Source organism: Conger conger, chromosome 2, assembly GCF_963514075.1.
Source record: "Conger conger chromosome 2, fConCon1.1, whole genome shotgun sequence".
In the NCBI taxonomy this organism is placed as follows: Eukaryota; Metazoa; Chordata; class Actinopteri; order Anguilliformes; family Congridae; genus Conger; species Conger conger.
Window position 1 is genome coordinate 56,386,571 of NC_083761.1, and position 18,557 is coordinate 56,405,127.

The 18,557-nt window shown below is 43.6% G+C and overlaps 1 protein-coding gene across 3 annotated transcripts in view; it reads right to left on the reverse strand.

Moving 5' to 3' along the window:
- mad1l1 (mitotic arrest deficient 1 like 1) overlaps positions 1-18,557 on the reverse strand; it is a 238,460-nt gene that overhangs the window by 202,571 nt on the left and 17,332 nt on the right. For 2 of the 3 annotated variants that reach the window (XM_061231225.1, XM_061231224.1), the window contains exon 10: positions 10,688-10,774. The exons of the other annotated variant lie outside the window; for it this stretch is intronic. In XM_061231225.1, coding sequence (XP_061087209.1) covers positions 10,688-10,774 — 87 coding nt within the window. The remainder of the gene's footprint in view (positions 1-10,687; positions 10,775-18,557) is intronic. 3 annotated transcript variants of the gene reach the window in all.

Consider the following 18,557-nt stretch of genomic DNA (forward strand, 5'->3'; position numbering starts at 1 on the left):
TTCACCTGTGGAAGTGTGTCAAAAACGATCCGATTCGGTTACCTGAGACGGCATCTTCTGGTATCACGTATGCATTATGATTTCGGCTCAAACTTTACTTTTTTTTCTAATTGAATCCAAATCCCCTATGCTGTTCTCGTTTACTTGTGGGCTCAAATGCATTTAGAAACCGCACAAAGCAAAGAGAATGTGTGAAATGGACGCAGGCGCTCCAGTTCTCTATCATGGAGGCTCAGTTGTGAAAGGCCTGATGGTGACACAGCGGAAAGTGGAAGCTCGTTGGCTTTTCCTGCGGGTTTTAATGGTGCTTCTGTAGGACCGGTGGTGGAGTCATTTCCTCACACCAGCCCTCCGTCTCCCGTCGACAGGGAGACAAATCAGCGGCAGGCAGACCAAAGGAAGGGTGACCCTCCTTATCCCATCTGCAAACGCTCTCTCAGAGGTGTCGAGCACACACAGAAGAAGACAGAGGGGAAAACGGCTTGCCTGAAGCAAAGATAACAAAAAAAACATCTCTTCTCCCTTTTGTTGACTAAATCTGGCAAACTGTTCCCACTCCTGCTTAGCCAACTTGCGATAAAAATCAAGGACTCTCTATCCTTACAGATTGAGGAAGATATAAAGTGCAACATGTTTCTGCGAATATTGCCAAAAGCGCCGAGTTTCGTTACTGCTAATTCTGCGGCACGTGGCATGGTCAGACGCATCGTTTCGCATTGTGCTACACTGAAAGAAAGTTCTTTACAGCACGCTACAAATGACTGCTCAGGGATAGTACTGAAAATAATGCCATCAGTACCTCAGTATAGTGGTCCAACCTTATAGCAGATACGGCAGCCATAGAAATCACACCATGCTTACCACAGCAGGCAAAATACTGTCAAGATTGGTACTCACAGGGCCTTGGTAAACAGGAAACTGCTAAAGCTACATTTTACATTAATGCATCACAGTTTGAGAACTGTGATGCAAGCGGCTAAGACTAAACAACCAGAACTGAAACGTTCAAACACTGGGGGTAATTGCAGTCCTTTTAACAAAAAGGTTCATATAAAAAGTATGGGCAACACTGACTGCACATTGAAGGAAATTATCCAACAGCATATTCCAATTAAAGTGACTAGCCGAAAGCTGGCATCAGGGACGCATTATACACAATCAATTTCTTTTTCCAGCGAAAAAGTAATACACGATTCGCAGTTTGACAGTCAGCCGAAACATTAGACTACGGGGAATTGAAATGACACATTCTGCAATCTGCAGAGCAACGACTCTGGTCACTGCGGTCGGACCTAGTCTCACCTTTCATTAGCATTTGTGATGAGTGCTAAGGGCTCCCCTCTGGACTGTGTGCCGCTTTGCCACTGAGGAGGAGGCAGACACGGCGACTGGAGAGCCAGTGTTGCACTGCACGCAGGCAGACATGAGCCATTAAGCTTCCATCAGCTCTACGGCCGCCATGACAGAAAACATCTCAAAACTGCGCAAGTTCATTAATTTCAGCTCAACAAGTCTACCTCAAGCTCAGATTCCCTCTATCTCACTGACACCGACACTCATACCCACACACACGCACAGCTTTAATAGCAGACAATAAAACAGTCTACATTTAACACATGAACAGAAAACAAGGGCAACGTAAAACAAAAATTGTATTGGTTTTGGATATTCTATACAGCGACAAATGCACCCCAAATTAAAAATATGTGAAAGGTAAAGATATGACAACTGGTTATCATAAATAACGCAAAACAAATAGAGCTTCCGTTTAATTCAAGCGTGCAAATGCAATGTAAGCATTGAGCCTCTCATGAATAGTTTGGCTTTAAGAGGGAACACAGTTGCTAGCAATACAGATGAGAAAGACATGAAAAAGACGAAAACTGACGTGTGTTGAAAGCCAAATGTTTCCCTTTGAATTTAGCTAGGTAACTGTGATAATGAAAGCCTCAGAAAACACCACTCATTATCCAGCGTCAGCTACTTAGAAATGAACTTGCATCATATTTTATAATTAGCATGTCACAAAATTCTCCAGAGCGCGTGCTTGTCAACCGCAGGTATCGGGCGGGGAGATTTCGCGTTTGAAAACGAGCCGGCTTCTCGACAATTCCCGCACTGAACTGCGCGTCTCAGCTCGAACCGCGGTGATGGGGCCTAATTGCTGTCCCACAATTAGAAATGGCTCTGATCATCAACTCCACTTGAAACACGAGCGGTGGAGGAGATGCAGAAAGAAAAGGCAGCTCATAAAGAAGTTTTTCTGAAAATGCCAATTACTGGAGCTGAAGAAGTTGCTTTATCAGGGGAAGCCTCCCAACAGACACCTCTCACAATGAATAACTCAAGGCGAAAGCTCTGCAGCTGAAGAACACAGACAGTAATTGTACCCTCTGGGTTCAGACAACTACCGCAACTATAAATAGATATAAATATATGCATACACATACAGTGCAGCACATATATAGGAGGGAAACAAACTCATAGAAGCTGCAGTTCATCCAAAAAAAGAAATTCCATTGGGCAGATACTGTAAGCAGAAGCCTATTTTAAATTAATAAGAAATACTCACTGTGAAGTGTGTGTAAAATGGCGTACCTGTTATCACCTACTCCCCAGCTCCGTTCTACCCCCACTCCAGGCCCAGACCCCTGAGTCAGAGCACTAACACAGGGAGCAGACAGCTGCTGGAGACAGGCAGGCCCCTCAAGAACATGCCCAACACGTTCCGCGCGACAATCAATTATACATGGCCCACACCACGGTCACATTTACAAACCTGGCAAAGCCCAAACGCGCACTGAGAACAGGTAAGGTTTGAGGGGATTTATGTGAGGCAATAATGACCGTTCTGATACAGTACTGTGGTGAGACCACTAACAAACCAGACGTCCTTTAGAGGTGGCCGCGGGGGCCGCACTGACGCAGCTAAATCGCATGAAATGACTCTAGCGGGATGGTTATCACTTTACACCATGTGCCTTCATTGCTTTAAAAATGCACATTATGCATCAATTATACACTTCATGAACAGAAATTATTGAGCAAAAAAATATGACATCGAGATTAAACCGAGTGCGTAACAGCGCCAGCGAGCACCACACAACTCGGCAGAAATCACAACCGTGTTGTTTACTCCACTCTCCTCTTGGTCTAGTTTTTTTTTTTTTGCTTTTCTGTTTTCCTGTCTTTCACGTTTTAGAGAGCATTCTAGTTCCAGGAGCAGTCACCTAGAACAGAGCTCTGCTGTCAATGTCACCTGTCTGTTTTTCCACAGGACAACAGCGAGACAGCATCCATTTAAAGTATCCTTTAAACATCTAACCCCCATTTAAGAGAACCACAGCACCATCATCCATTGCACACATTTCATTACACATCCATCTACTGGCTCTGGAAGACCTGCTTCAGCATCACTGATAAAATGCATAATAATAGGCCAGTCCTATTATAATATTATATATACAATGGTATATATGATTTTCAAAATGTGTCTGAGAAAAAATTCTGAAAAACAGAGAAGGGAACTTGATCTCAACATTAAATGACACAAATAGAAATGTATCAAAGCATGTCATGAAAACTGGATTGTTCATTTACAACTGACTACAATGCCAAAGCAATCATGTGCATCATCTCCATTTCCATTCCGTGTAAAATCAAACTACATACAGCAACTAATTGACTGACATGACATGATTATTAAATAAATTGTAAAAAACAAAGTTTTGCAGAAAGTATGATGTAATTTTTACAGAAATAAAAACATATAAACTAACATCAAAGCCAAACGAGTAGCTTACTTTGTTAGCTCCTGGGGTGTTTGTTATTGCACGTATAAATACCCTTTGGGAATACTGCCTTATTAAACACCAGTTGATCATTTGCCCTTGGGAGACAATCACGTTTGAATTCATCTCACAGCAAGCACAGCAATGGAATTTGGAGAAAGGCTTTTTACTTACATAGAGTGTGACATACATAATAAACTGGAATTCCACACCATACATTGTAATGTGTGCATTTTTATTCTCGTACATGCATAAACAGGTCATTGTAATGCAGGGCAGGGTATTCCAATACAACACTGATGGCTGCAGGAGAGCAGTGGTGGGGAGAGATCATATGGGTCAAAAAATGCACTACATAAGTTTTATTTTTTACTATACCTTTTAACTTGGTGTATCTAGCTGATTTGGCCTGAAGTCGGGTACGTCCTGGCCCTGCCACTTGCTGCTGTGACAGGGATGATGGGTTTCAGTGAGCAGGATGTCCCCCGCCTAAAAGCAGGTGCCTGTCAACTGCCTGCACGGGACTCGTCGAGGAACATCGCAAATTCTTTCAAAACCGCTCAAGGAAAGTGATTTTAAAGGGATGTTTAAAACAACAACAAAGGGTAAATCTTAGATCGTTCTTCATGACAGAAAAGTCTACGAGGAAAAATAGCAAGTCACACTAACATGACGCACAAACATTACGCTTGCACAACAAGCTAGACCAGAGTATCTGCATTACACCCATTATAAACGATTAACGAGGTTTACGGCTGCTTTTCAGATGGCAACTTAAAAAGAGCTCAAGCATGAAAAAGCAATTTATCTCAGGAAGCTCCAGAAAATAAACACCGGAAAAACATGCGACTAAGTAGAGAGTAAATTAAATATTACTGTGAGGGGGACGCCACAGTGAGCAAAAACTGTGAGGGGGGGGGGGGGGTAAATTCTTTTTACAAAAAATAAATAAAAACACCAAAGCAATACAGCACTGCTTTCCTTTTAAATGGAGCACAATCAAAAGGTGGACTAAGGCTAACGTCTTTGCATAATTAAGAAACCCCAAACACTTGGGAAATGAACAAAAGCTGCAATTCTGCTGCAAAGAACATTTCTTTAAACCCACACAGTTGCAGGGGTGTATGAAGGCTCATTCATTAAGGCACTATCCCCTGGTCTGGAGTCAAATCCCGACCACACCATCCCACCCAGCGTAACCAGTTACGGCTTAAGAAGAGCTCAGTCATCTCAATCGCCCTCTAGCGCCCCCTCTGGTCAATCGCTCACCTAGGGTTCAGCTTGGTAAAAGCTGCCGATGATGACTCTTCCTCCGCCTCATGTCTGCCCGGGCGCGGCTTCAGAAGAAGCGGCTGACATCATCGCATGCCTCAGAATGAGAGTGCTAGCCTGTGTCTACACTCACTCATTGGCTGCAAAGACTGGGCATGAATGTGGCTGCAAGCGACCAATTGGGGAGAAATCTACAGTCTAAATTACTCAAAAATAGCTTTATAAAGAGTCCAAGGTGGCTCTCCAGAGTGGTACAGTGTTGTTAGTGGCCTAACAGAGGATGTTCCAGCATCAAAACAAGCCAACAACCTAATAATGGGAATAGCCACACCACATTTTGTCTTCAGTCATAATAATGAGCTTCATAACAGGCAGGTACGTGACTTCTGCTTTCATAAGCCCTTTAGTTGACTGGTTGTCTAAGTGTGAGGTCCTGCTGTGTACATGCATCTTGTTTTTGTCACTGACTTCACAGGGGTGTGCGGTTCAGCAGCTTCAGACTGCAGTTGTACAATGCAGAAATCCCAGGTTACTGCCTCCTATTCTACCCCTCGGCACAGCGTTCAAAGCACTATAATTATCAGAGCGTTTCGGGGCCAACTATAATAATTTTGCGCCAGGGAAATATACGAGGTGTGGAAAAGGAATATAAAGCCAGACAATGTTCAAACTCCTGCATTTAGAAGATGGGGAAAAGTCACACTTATGACTGATCATCTGCATTTGGCTGATTCGTCTTAGGAGCCGAAAATTAATGAGAACGTCCCCACGTCGTTTGGGAAGATTGAGTACAGCACGCTGAATATTTCAGCATCTGATCCCCATTTAAATCACAGCACCCCCTCTCTTACAGGCCCAGCACAGGCATTTGTTTGTTTCAGCTCTTCAGAAATACATCTCTCATATCCCCAGGGCTCCTATGGAGAAAACACACACACAGAACTAAAAACACAGCTTCAAATGTCTTCTCTACTGAGAGCTATCCGAGCATGTCAATAACAACCAATTGTTTTTATAGATTTTTTTGTTAACATGCAAGAGACGGGATTAACTGAGAAACGCAGAAATTCTGCGATGCCCTGCGACCTAAAACAAAAACCTTAAAAGGGTTTAAAAAGAAAAAGCAGGTTTCAACAGAAAGGTTTCACACGGACAGGCTTCTTGCAGCTCGAGCTCAGATGCCTTGCCAGTGCCTTTGCTCTGACCGCCATTTTGAGGACACGGAACAGGACAGCGCCTCACGAAAACCCAGCAGGCTTCACAGGCCGCTGCTCACCAGCCTGCTCCTGCCGCATAACCTGTTTTGACAAAATGTTCAAAAACACTAAAAACTGTCCGGTGAACAGGCCAGTGTGATTACAAGCGCCCCCTGTGGAACGGACTACATCCATGAGTCACCGCCAGCCTCTGGCGCTGCAGAGCCCGTGATTCTGAAAGCATGAGATTACCGGTCCCAGACACCCCAAAAGGCCCACATGCTAAAGTTACACATTTGAGCCAAAAGGTAGTCAAAGCCTGACTGCAGTGCTGCCACCCTGGGAGCCTTATTCACATTTCAAAAATAACCCTTCCACGGAGCGCATAACACTGCGGTCCGCATTGCAAATGAAAAACTGAAGTTTACCGAAACGGTTCGACGAAATCCAGAAGACAGGACACAATGCCAGGCCCTGCTAGGTAATTTAAAAAAAGGGAAAAAGGGGCAAAGCAACGCGCTCCGTGTCAAACTGCCGAATGACCCAGCCGAAAAAACCTCCTGCCACGCAGCCCCATCTGCGACACGGACACACAAATCAAGCATCGTTTCTGTTCGCCCGTCTTTAAAGTGCAAACAAGCGACTCTAAAGTGACTGCGTGAATACCCGAGGCGTTTAAAATGGAGCCCGGCTAAATATTAACTTCCCCCTGGAGACGGGAGTAGTAAGTTCACCGAGGCCTTGGCATGAGGCTGCGGCACTCACACCCAACAGCAGGGATGCCGCTATCGCTACACCGTTTGGAATTCAATCTTCCTGGATACAGACACATCCAGCAGGCAGCCGGCAGAACGGGGACTTTTCAAGGTTCTTGTTTTCGCATCGCCCGGGGCACTTTCGGCAAAGTGGTATCAAAAAGCGCGGATAATACACGCAAATACAAAGACTAGGTTACCGTGGGAATACTCCCGACTCTAAAGACTACAGACTGGCTCTGCGTTTGGGGGTGTTGAGCGCAATCGCGTATGACAGGCTGAACAAAGCGCAGTCCACATAATGTGGGAGAACGTCAGGGGCTGAGGGATCCTGTACGCAGGGCAATGTCACATAATGTAACACTCACAAAACAGCAAGCAAAGGTAATTTTCCCAAAAACTAAATGTTACAGCCTATAGCCTAGTGGCTAAGGTACAGCCTAATGGGGCAGCCTATAGCCTAGTGGCTAAGGTACAGCCTAATGGGGCAGCCTATAGCCTAGTGGCTAAGGTACAGCCTAATGTTACAGCCTATAGCCTACTGGCTAAGGTACAGCCTAATGTTACAGCCTATAGCCCAGTGGCTAAGGTACAGCATAATGGGGCAGCCTATAGCCTAGTGGCTAAGGTACAGCCTAATGTTACAGCCTATAGCCTAGTGGCTAAGGTACAGCCTAATGTTACAGCCTATAGACTGTTGGCTAAGGTACAGCCTAATGTTACAGCCTATAGCCTAGTGGCTATGGTACAGCCTAATGGGGCAGCCTATAGCCTAGTGGCTAAGGTGCTTGACTGGGACCTGGAAGGTTGGTGGTTCATGCCCCAGTGTAGCCACAGTAAGACGTGTGCAAACCCTACAGTGCTTCAGGGGGGATTGGCCCCTGCTTAGTCTAACCAACTGTAAGTCATGTTAGATAACAGCATACAACCAGTTGCCACTTTCTGTGGTCTTTTTTGTAGTTTAAACTATTCTACTGGCATCATTAAATTCAGTATAACTTTAACCAATGTATTTACCCAGAACATATTCATGCACATATTATTATCCTTAGACCACCAACCTTTCTGTGCAACAAGTAGCCAAACTGCGTTTTTGTATTTTTTGTTTCTTTTTTAAGAAAGTCTAAAGATATGTCTAAAAGCATTTGATAAAAGGTACGTCTTGTACAGAACACTTCTCATTATATCCCATGGTGTTTGTGATGTTCTTGGCCCTATGCTACGCAGTAAACTGGTTATGCAATGGCCTTTTTCCCCTCATTTTCTTTATATTTATCATTTATTTTACCAGGGGAAATCCCGCTGAGACAGATCTCTCTTTTTCAAGGGCGGACGCATACACACGGTTACAAAAGACAGTATCGCATCGAGAAGACTCATAAATAGGAGAGAAGACAGGTTGCAGCAACGCGGTCCGTCTTTTTCAAAGGTACCCACTGCTACAGGGCTTCCGTGGCGGCCATTTGATGTGCAGAATTAAACAAAGCCTGCAATAAAAGCCATTAAATTATACCAAATGTCACCCACTTTTGATCAACCGCCACTTCCGCCACATCAGAGGGAGGGGGGCACTTCTTTTCACAGCTTTCAATTTGGTAAGCCTTCATTAAGTGCATTCTCCCACTGCCTTATTTTAAAAACACACATTTCACTCTATCCCACCCCGCAGGTGCCTCAAACGCCGGCTAACTTTCCCCACTGCCCATTACCAGCCACGCTCCGCTTCACAAAGCTCCAGAGCTATCCTGGGCGAACCGCTCCTGCCTTTAAGACACCTTTTCAAGCGCTTTGTAGTTTGAGCTGAGCAGTATATGAGCCCCCACACCCTTACATGTTCACATCGTCTGGCAGTCGGAGGGTTGCCAGTTCGATCCCGCCCTGGGTGTGTCAAAGTGTCCCTGAGCAAGACGCCTAACCCCAAAATTTCCTCACAACGAGCTGTTTGGTGCCTTGCATGGCAGCCAATCGCCGTTGGTGTGCGAGTGTGCATGAATGGGTGAATGAGAAGCACCAGTTCTTCAGCACTTTGGATAAAGGTGATATATAAATGCCAGCCATTTCCCGTTTACCTATTCAAGCACTTTTTAGTCTGAGCTGAAATGTAGAGGAGCACCCATCACCCTGACAAACACGTTCGCATATTGAACCCAGTCACTCCTATCCGCATGCGGGAGCGTGTGGATCTCCAAGCTTCCGGTAAAACTAGGGTCACATCAGTGCTACTCGCTGGTGCTGGTACGTCCTCAAATGACGGGGAATTAATGTAATGATCCCATTTCGGAGCTACTCTAAGCAGTGCAGAGAAGTGCACACGCTACAGCACACGCGTGATGTGCGTCACAGCCGAAAAGCTTCTATATCTCAAGAAGCTTTCACCGGCTTTTAAAAGCAGCGTGCTAATGTACCTCTAGCCAATTCTAAAGCAGGTTCCAGGTTCCAAGCATTCATCAGTCTGTCTAAATTTAACAAAATGGTTGCATTTCCAAATATTTTCTTTTCCTTATTCTTGTTTTATGCAGCAGGAAATGGGAATTGTACATGTCAGTAATTGGAGTTACCTAGCATCAACATATTTGTCTTGGTTCCAGATACTCAAGAAAGACTGGGTGGGAGTGAAGCACAGAATACATTGCGTCAGTATGCTATGCTGAGATTAGCATAGACAAATACAGATTTTCACCAACTCCTGCATATTTCCTTAAAAACTGGCATCAGCATCACTGCTGGCCTAATATTTAAGGGAATGCTCGGCTGGGATCAGACAAAAAAAAATAAAAATAAATACGGTATCAGTGAGTGCAACACTTACAAAAATCTCAAAAGGGGCCACAAAACGCTGTTAGGATGTATGGAACAACAAGCAACTGTAGCAAAGAAAGAACTGTGCTTCTGAAGACGACAACCTTCACTACAGCACAGCGATCGCACTCGAGAGCGGGCAAGGTCTTGGCTGGAGAACAAGCATACTGCAGGTCTGTGAGCAGCCTTTTCTGCGCTGATAGGAAAAGATCTGGAGCTTTTGTAGAGTGCAGCCATATCAGGCACAATATAACAACTTTTTTTTTTTTTCTCCTATGGATTTGAATTCGGGAGTCAACAGTGTGTAAATTATAATGATGTGTTGGACTGTATTCATCCTACCTGCCGAGCCAGGAGGACAAAGAACAAAAAAAGAGCACACAAAGTAGCGCTGACGGAGCTGTTCTGTGAAGAAATAAAAATAGCAAAAGTAATTAATAGCAAAGTGGAGCAATGTGCCTTGCATGAGCATGTTTGTCTTTTAATCTTCGACTTGGATAACGAGAAGAAAATGAAAACAAATATTTCAGACTGCACAGGAGCTTTACGATTAAATAATTTCCAAAATGAAAAATAAAATAAAAAATAAAATAAAATAAACTTTGGGAGTGAGGCTTGGTCTTCTTAGTGTGCAAAAAAAACACTGCTAGCTTTATCTCGAATCTGAATAAAATGACTGCAATCTCTAAAGCAACCGTTCTTTGTTTGTCCTTGTTTATAGAATAAGGACCCTATAAACCCAAGAGACCGCAGCACGCCCTGTGTGTGTGTGTATGTGTGTGTGTGTGTGTGTGAGAGAGAGAGAGTGTGTATGTGTGTGCGCGCGCCCACAGTCCAAAATAGCCACAAGACGTGACAGTGCAGCGCCCCCTACCTGCTGGTGACGGAGCTGTTCTGCTGCTTCAGGTCGATCTCTCGCTGCTGAATCTGAATGATCTCTCTTGACAAGTCTTCCGGTTTCCTGGCGGAGAGAAACAGTTGGACACTGAACAACAATGCCTTCGGGATTCTCCACAGGGAAACAAAATGACGTGTCCAAATCGTGTATCAAGCTGTGCCTGCATGAGATTTGGCTAAGAGAAACTAAAAAACCTTCCAAAACCACAGACGGGCTGAGAGCAGGTTTAGCACTGGCACAGAGAAAAGATTAATTTAATAGAGATAAATATTGATACACAGAGAAACAGTCACTAAAAAGCAAAATACCGGAACTTTCCAATCATGTCGTTGTGATTGTGTACAACATATTGCGTACCGCCTTGTGATCTTGATCACATTAAAAGTGTACTATATGAAGAGAAAATAAAAGGAGGAACACAAGCCGTGAAGAACAATAATATTATACCTTAGTGCGAAGCCATTAAAGATTATAGCTACCCTATTAAGGAAACGGAGACTGGAGAAATAAAAAAAACCATCTCCACCCTGCGTTAGCAAAACTGTTTTCGCATCTTCCACCAGACTATATGTTCCCGGAATTAATTAAAAGCAAAAAGCTGAAGTGCACGGTGGGCCTTAGTTACCCTGCTCACATCAGGCACAGTGGGGAAGGAGCCCCTAATGAAGGCAGTGTGGAAGAGAACACGGCCGGGAAAAGCACAAATGAAGAGCGCCGTTACGAAGCCAGCCTCCAAGGGGAATATTACACCAGCCACTCTGACTGACTCCCGGACTCCGAGAAGCGCAATTAAAGATGCAAGAAAGAGCTCCGCGCTACGAGCGATGTTTCATTTCACCATATCCGATGACCGGATGGGTGCCAAGTAACGGTTTTCCAGTGTTTCTAACCTTTGCGCTTCAACAACAAACAAAAAAAATCATTGCTTCTTTTCGTTCCGAGACTCAACAGTTCCAACATTGTATCTATTTTTTTTCTCTGAACATACTACGATAAGAACCAAAATATTGAAACAATGGGAAATTCCAGATAAGCTTTAGACAAAATATATAATTTCATGACTCAGAGGAAGAAGTTTAATTAACTTTCTGCAATTGAGCAGGAGACATTATTTACTTTAATCTTTTCAGTGAAGACTTGATTGCCAAATTATTATGAATCCCCTTATTTCAACACAAACTGCCACCTAACTGCCAACTGGATGTAAAACATTGTTTCAAACTGTTATTGCTCCCTGCGCTTGTCTGCATGGGCTGGATGAACATCTTCAAAACATAACATCCTTAAGGACAACTTTCCCACCCTCCAGCCTTGCCCACGGCTAAATTTCAGTTTACCCAAACGTACACACAACTGGCATTCGACCACGCGCAGGAGGGCCAGCCAGACTCCTCTCCAAGCGGAGAGCGGCTTTGTATTTGGTTTCAAACTCAGGACAGCTGTTTAACATTTACAAGGAGCGATCCAAAGCCGGTCGGCCTAGCCGCGTCTCACACTCTTTCCAAGGGTCTCCAGCAGCCGGGCCGCCACAGGTGTCGCCCGGGGGCCTCTGGCTAACAAACCGCTCCCCGACTTCCACCTTTTCTTTTTCCTCCCGCGGGTTACAAATCATTTCCCCCGGCTGACAGGTGCTGAGTTTAATAAAGTGAGAGGTCTCTGAGAATTAGCTCCGGCGCCATCTGTCTCGGGCTCTCCGCTCAATCACCGTCCCCGCCTTTTCATCCGCCTGTCTGTGCGCCGCCGGCTCGCCCTAATGGCCTCCAGAAACGAATTACACACCTGTCCCTCCACACATGTAAATAAAACCCGGAGACGGGGGGGGGGGGGGGCCCGCTCCGAGGGGGGGCTCGTCCGGCACGCGCCCCCCGCCCCCCACCGCTACTGCCCCCCTTCGCTCGGAGATGCCGTGAGGGGGAGGAGGGCTACGCCGAAAACCCAAGGACAAAACAAGCCCCTCGGGGGGAATCCGCTAAACACCCCCTGATTAGAATACACAGGGCATTATCTACAAGGTTAATAAATTTACCCAAGGAGGCATTAGCAATTCGGCAATTAGAATGCCTTTTCTTATCCATGTGTGCAAATAAGGGAGGCATCTGCTCAATGCGCTTGTTTGAATGAAAAATGTATTTGGCTCTGAATGGATGGCGGTTCGTGCTTCCTTTGGTGCGGGCACCTACGGAATCGGCGGCCGCACGGTTTGTGTCCGTGTGAAGCAGCAGGAAATGGCTGTGGACCCTTGTAACGGCAGTGTTTAAAATTCCAGCCTTGAAGCAGGGCAGCGCTTCCCATACAGGAGCGCGCATGAAGCCCCGGGCAGAGCCCTGTTTCAGTAGGCCTGGCTCTCAAATCACTCTGATGTGGCGGGGAAATTAAATAAACCGCCGTTATTAAAACCAGAAGCAGGTAGCTACGCTCTCTGACCTATGCCACCTGAAAGGTAAAACACAATCCATCACAAATAAGCCCTTGTTTTTTTGAGATTTTGGCACAGACAGTTAAATAGTAAGGGGACACAGGTATTTGGGATAGAAAAAAAAACAGAAATATATATGAGGTAACTGCGGTTGGGGGCAGAATCGCCTCTTCTCGCTGATGTAAGCAGTTCTTTACACTCAGCCATGAATACAAACGCGAATAGCTGTTGCTTGAGGTAGCGCTGGCCTTATGGGGAAAGATTTGCAACTTGCTTTCGAGCGAAATCTCGAGAGGTTAAATTAATTTGCGGTTAACCAGTTTTTTTTTCTACCGAAACCGAAATAAAGTTGAGCCGTGATATGTTGGAATCTGCACACCTCAGCAGAAACAAATGCATAAGTATATCATAGTCGAGGAATCACTTCATACAGAAAGCTGTACTAAGTGAACTACCTCAATGTTTAAAAACAGCCTTCGGCCCAGAAAACTCCAAACACTGAGCACTTGCAGTTAGCCAAAGTCATCTTGGGACATAGCACCGGGATTAGTTCAACAAGCGATACTGGCTCCAATCCACCAAGAAATCACTATATCACTGCAGAGGGGATTTAAGCATGTAATGAGAAATGAGAATTTTGGGTGCAAAGCTCAAACCAACTGTTCTTTAGCCAATCCAATCTCAATGAAGCCAGACACAGTTATGAAGCGGATCATGTCAACACAAGTACAGGGCACTCATATGACCCTGGCTGGGTTTTATTCAACCAGAGCATTTGATCAATGCACTAAACCTGAACTATCTTTGCCTTGGCTCTTAGTCACATAAAGTATTCATCAGTGTGAGATCTTTAAAAGTCTACTCAAACCTCTGTCATCAAGTCATAAAACATTCTGACAATACAGACAATACATTTGTTTTATTTTCATTTTAAATGTTGCAGATGACATTATGGCTGGAATATGGTTATTCAGTCATTCTCTCCAGGTCCTTTGGTTGTTTTGCGATAACGGACAGGTTTCTCCCCTAGTTGCTGGGCAATAGCACAGCAAGGTGAAATTCACCTTGATGTGATAGAAGACGTGAAGAATGGCAAGGGGATTACAGCAGAATCAGATTATTTTAAGACATCAATGAACACAAGTGAGCCAGTTCCAGGGGCAGCCATACAAGCCTTAACACAACCTCCGTGCCTGACAGATGAGGTGGTATGCTTTGGATCATTAGTGACCATGTCCTGAAAAAGAAGGAAACTGCTGGAGTACTGAGTAACACACATCAAACAGGTCGTCCAAGGAAAACAACAGCAGTTGATGACAGAAGCATTGTGACAGCTACGAAGAAAATTCCCAAAACATAGAATCTCTCCCCACCTTCAAGCGCAAGCTGAAGACGCACCTCTTCAAGCAGCACCTCTCCCCATCCCTCCCTACCTCCCTGTGAACCTTAATTGTTGTCTCTGTGACTTGCTTTGTGTATCGGTATTTTTAGTTGGCTAGGTAAGCAGTGTTTGGATAGTTAACTTTGGTGACTTTTGCTCTGTTTGTTTGTTTGTTTAAAAAATAATAATAATAATAAAATAAAAATAAAAAAGCCCCTTGTCCTTATCTTTGTTGTACAGGTAGCAGTTGAAATTGTACTTACCTCTAGGGTCTTTCAGCGAACTTATCCCTGGTTATGGGTATGTACTTTGTTGTACGTCGCTCTGGATAAGAGCGTCTGCCAAATGCCAATAATGTAATGTAATGTAATCAGCCAGTGACATCACAAACAATCTCCACAGGGCAGGGGTGAAGGTACCTCAATCAACCATTCAAAGAAGAGCAATATAGAGGCTATACCACAAGATGTAATCATCAGTAGTAAGAATCGGAAAGGCGAGATTACAACTTGGAAAGAAGAACAGAGATGAGCTACAAAATTCTGGAACAAAGTTTTATGGACTGATGACACCAACAGTAACCTCTAGCAAAGCGACGGAAAGGCCAATGTGTGGAGAAAGATGGGATCTGCTCACAATCCAAAACATACAAGCTCATCTGTGAAGCACAGTTGAGGATGTGGGTTGGGCTTAAATGGCTGCTTCTGGACTGGGTTCACTAATCTTTATTGATGATGTAACTCATGATGGTAGCAGCAGGATGAATTCATGAAGTCTACAAAAATTTTGTCTGCCAACTTAGAGAAATATGTCTAACTGGGACGAACTTCATCATGCAGTAAGACAATGTCCAAAAACATACTGCTAACTCAAAAAAGGACTTCATTAGGTAGAAAAAGTGTAAGATCTTAGACTGGCCAAGTCAATCACCAGACCTTAACACAATTGAGCATGCAATTCACCTCCTGAAGAGGAGATTGAAGGAAAGCCCCCTGAAAGAAACAACAGCTAACAGAGGCTGCAGTAAAAGCATCACAAAAGAAGAATGCAACAGTTTAGTGATGCCAATGGGTCACAGGCTTGATGCAGTTACTGCAAGCAAGGGATATGCTATCAAATATTGTTATTTGTTATTTAAGTGTTATTTACTTTCATTTCATCCAATATTTTTGCTCACCTAAAATTTGGGTGGTCTGACACTAAAGGTGCTATGTTCTAAGTAGTTATTAATACCAAGAAATAAAAGCTGAAATTCTGAACTTTTGTCTCATGTTCATCTTTTTTATCTCAACCCCAAATGTATTCAGTGAATTGCAAAAACAAAGGAATTGGCCTTGCTGTTCCAATATGGAAAACAATGGAAAATGGAAAACAATGATAAGGAAAACAATGATAGTTCCACCAGAGAAATTAAAAGTAAACAATGGACATTCTATCAATGTTTCTCCGAGTCATGCATGTGGGTTGCTGGACCCTTGCGGTTTGTGTAGTATATCCATTTCCAAAATGCAGAGAAGGCAAGGTCCCATCAACGCTTGTTTTGCCACCCACGTGTTACAAAATAAGGAGCCGTTGTCGCTAAAGTAATGGCATCTTCAAATAGGTTACAGATAAAACTGTGAGTTTTACATTTTCAAATGGTGTGGCATATCATGTTACCTTAGTGATGGAAAATGACACCATTTAAAATGGAATTAATGCAAAAAAAAAAAAAAAAAACCTCACAGACTAACAGGGTTAAGTTACTCATGGATGTTGGGGAGATTACAAACGAGAAATGCTCAAGTTAACGGCAGCCTTTCCGCATAAAACAAAGGGTAAAAAAACAGACGTGTCATCCCCAGAAGAACAGAACTAATTACAGGATGTGAAGAGAACAGGAATTGGACAGAGAGAGAGAATTGGATTGTACCCCTCAGTAACCACTGAGAAGGGCCTGAGCAATTCCACCATATAAACACCGGAGGCAAAGAGGGGTCATAAAGTCTGTGCCCTTCCATTTTACCGAAAAAACTCCAATGTCTCATATCAGCCATGAAGGAACTGGCCAATTAGCTAGAAAAGGGGAAAGTAGAGCTTTATTCCTTTACAGCTTGTCCAGAGGTGACTTTTGACGCTATTAACACCATGTTTCACTGAGCAAACCAATACTTTGATTTCATACAAATCAAAACCGGTGTAAAAATTCTGGGACTTATCGTGTCCATTTTCCCTGAAACGTCATTGGCTAAGAATCCAAAGGACAGTTAGTTCATTTGACATATTAGCACTCAGACATTCAGCAGACATGTGAAGCTGAACTTAGACAATTGACATTTTTTACACTCTCGCAGAAGGGTACAGCAGTAGTGCCACCTGCAGTTAAAAGCAGTGCGGGTGGAGTGTGTTTTTCCCCCCACACTATTTGTAGCTTAAAAGCTGCACGCACCGACACCTACTCACTTGCAGACCACGATAAATTATTTTATATACTGTTGGAAGGAACACAGGATGATGTCAGATGACTAATGGATGGGCATATGAAGTAATTAAGGACAGAAGTTGCCTATGCCGACACTTTAAATATCATGCGAGAGCAACCCAGTGAATTCTGGGCAGGAAAAGCAGGACAGCATCGCAGCGTGTTGCTGTACTACAGCCTGGGGTTAAGAATAGTCTGGGGAAAAGCTTGCTGTACAGATTTTCTGTATTTATGTGGTTAGGAGATGGCCTCTCCTAAGAAACATTTAACCCTGACCCCATTCAAAATCTTGCAGGCTAGAACTCGATTCAAATTGGCAGTATTCAAACTAAGTCCCTGGACAGGATACGAAGCACAGACTCAATGAACATTGCAAACTTATGCTGTAGTAAACACAAAGATATATTCCGAACGAGGAATTCCTATCGCGATCAGGAAAAAAAGCCTCCCCCCGCCTGCCCTTACACTTGGCTTGTTTTTCTTCCCAATGCACTGCAATTCCAATTTCAACACAAATCCATTTTATATTGCAGACCATTACTCACCACAGGAGAACTATGCCTTGTAAATATGTAGATATGTTGGGACACTGAGATCAGTAAAGTATGCTAATTAAGTTGAAATCCATCTTGAAAGTGTGTCCAGATTGAATATATCTGGCTAATATATCTAGCTATATGCATTTCACCTACTTGCACTACGGCATAGAGTTAGTGCAAACCATGAGTATATATAGACAGTTTCATTTTTTAGCCCAAATAGTGCCACTTTTTGCCACACCTCTTTTTCAATTGGTCATATGACCTTGACCCCTGACCTATACAGAGCTATATAGTCATTTGAGAAAGATGTAATTTGAGTCAAGCTTCAAGTTGATACTTTGTTTGTCCCAATCTAATATGCAGTTCTAGGAGAGGCTTCAATATCCACTACAGAGAACAAAATTATGGGCTACTTGTACTAATCACCTCCTTGTACTAATCAAAGCCTTGAAAGGCATACTTGCTTTCAGTTTGAGCACTTCTGTTTCAAAACTGCATTGCCATTGAGTATATTTGCAGGACATAATGCACTATGAAATTCAAGTGAAGCTTTTGTTCAATGAAAAGCAGCAATTTGCTTTATTTTTTTTCCTGAAAGGGTTGTTATAAAATGCATTATAGAACAATTGCTGAATAATACCGTGAAATCATTTGTATTTTCTGGATGGTTGTCACACCATGAAAATATATCACCACAAAGGACTGCTCCATGTGGACTTAACTCATACACACCCAGAATAAACAGCACCTAAGCAGGTATAATATTATAATATTCAACATGAAATATAGTCTTGCACATCTGATAATGCTCCCAGATATTTACAGGCCAGGCCGTGCATTTCTCTGGCATACTGAAATAGCAGTGGAATACAGGTCAATGTTAAAGTGGACATTTTAAAGCAAATGAGGTACATTTCAAGGGGAATTCCAGCCTAAATCGCTTTTTTATCTGTAGAAGAGTAGCTGTATCCCTGATTAAAATAAGATATCCGCCAACTCTCTACCTGCGAGTGCAGAGATGTAGCCCTGAAGTGCTGCTCTTACTC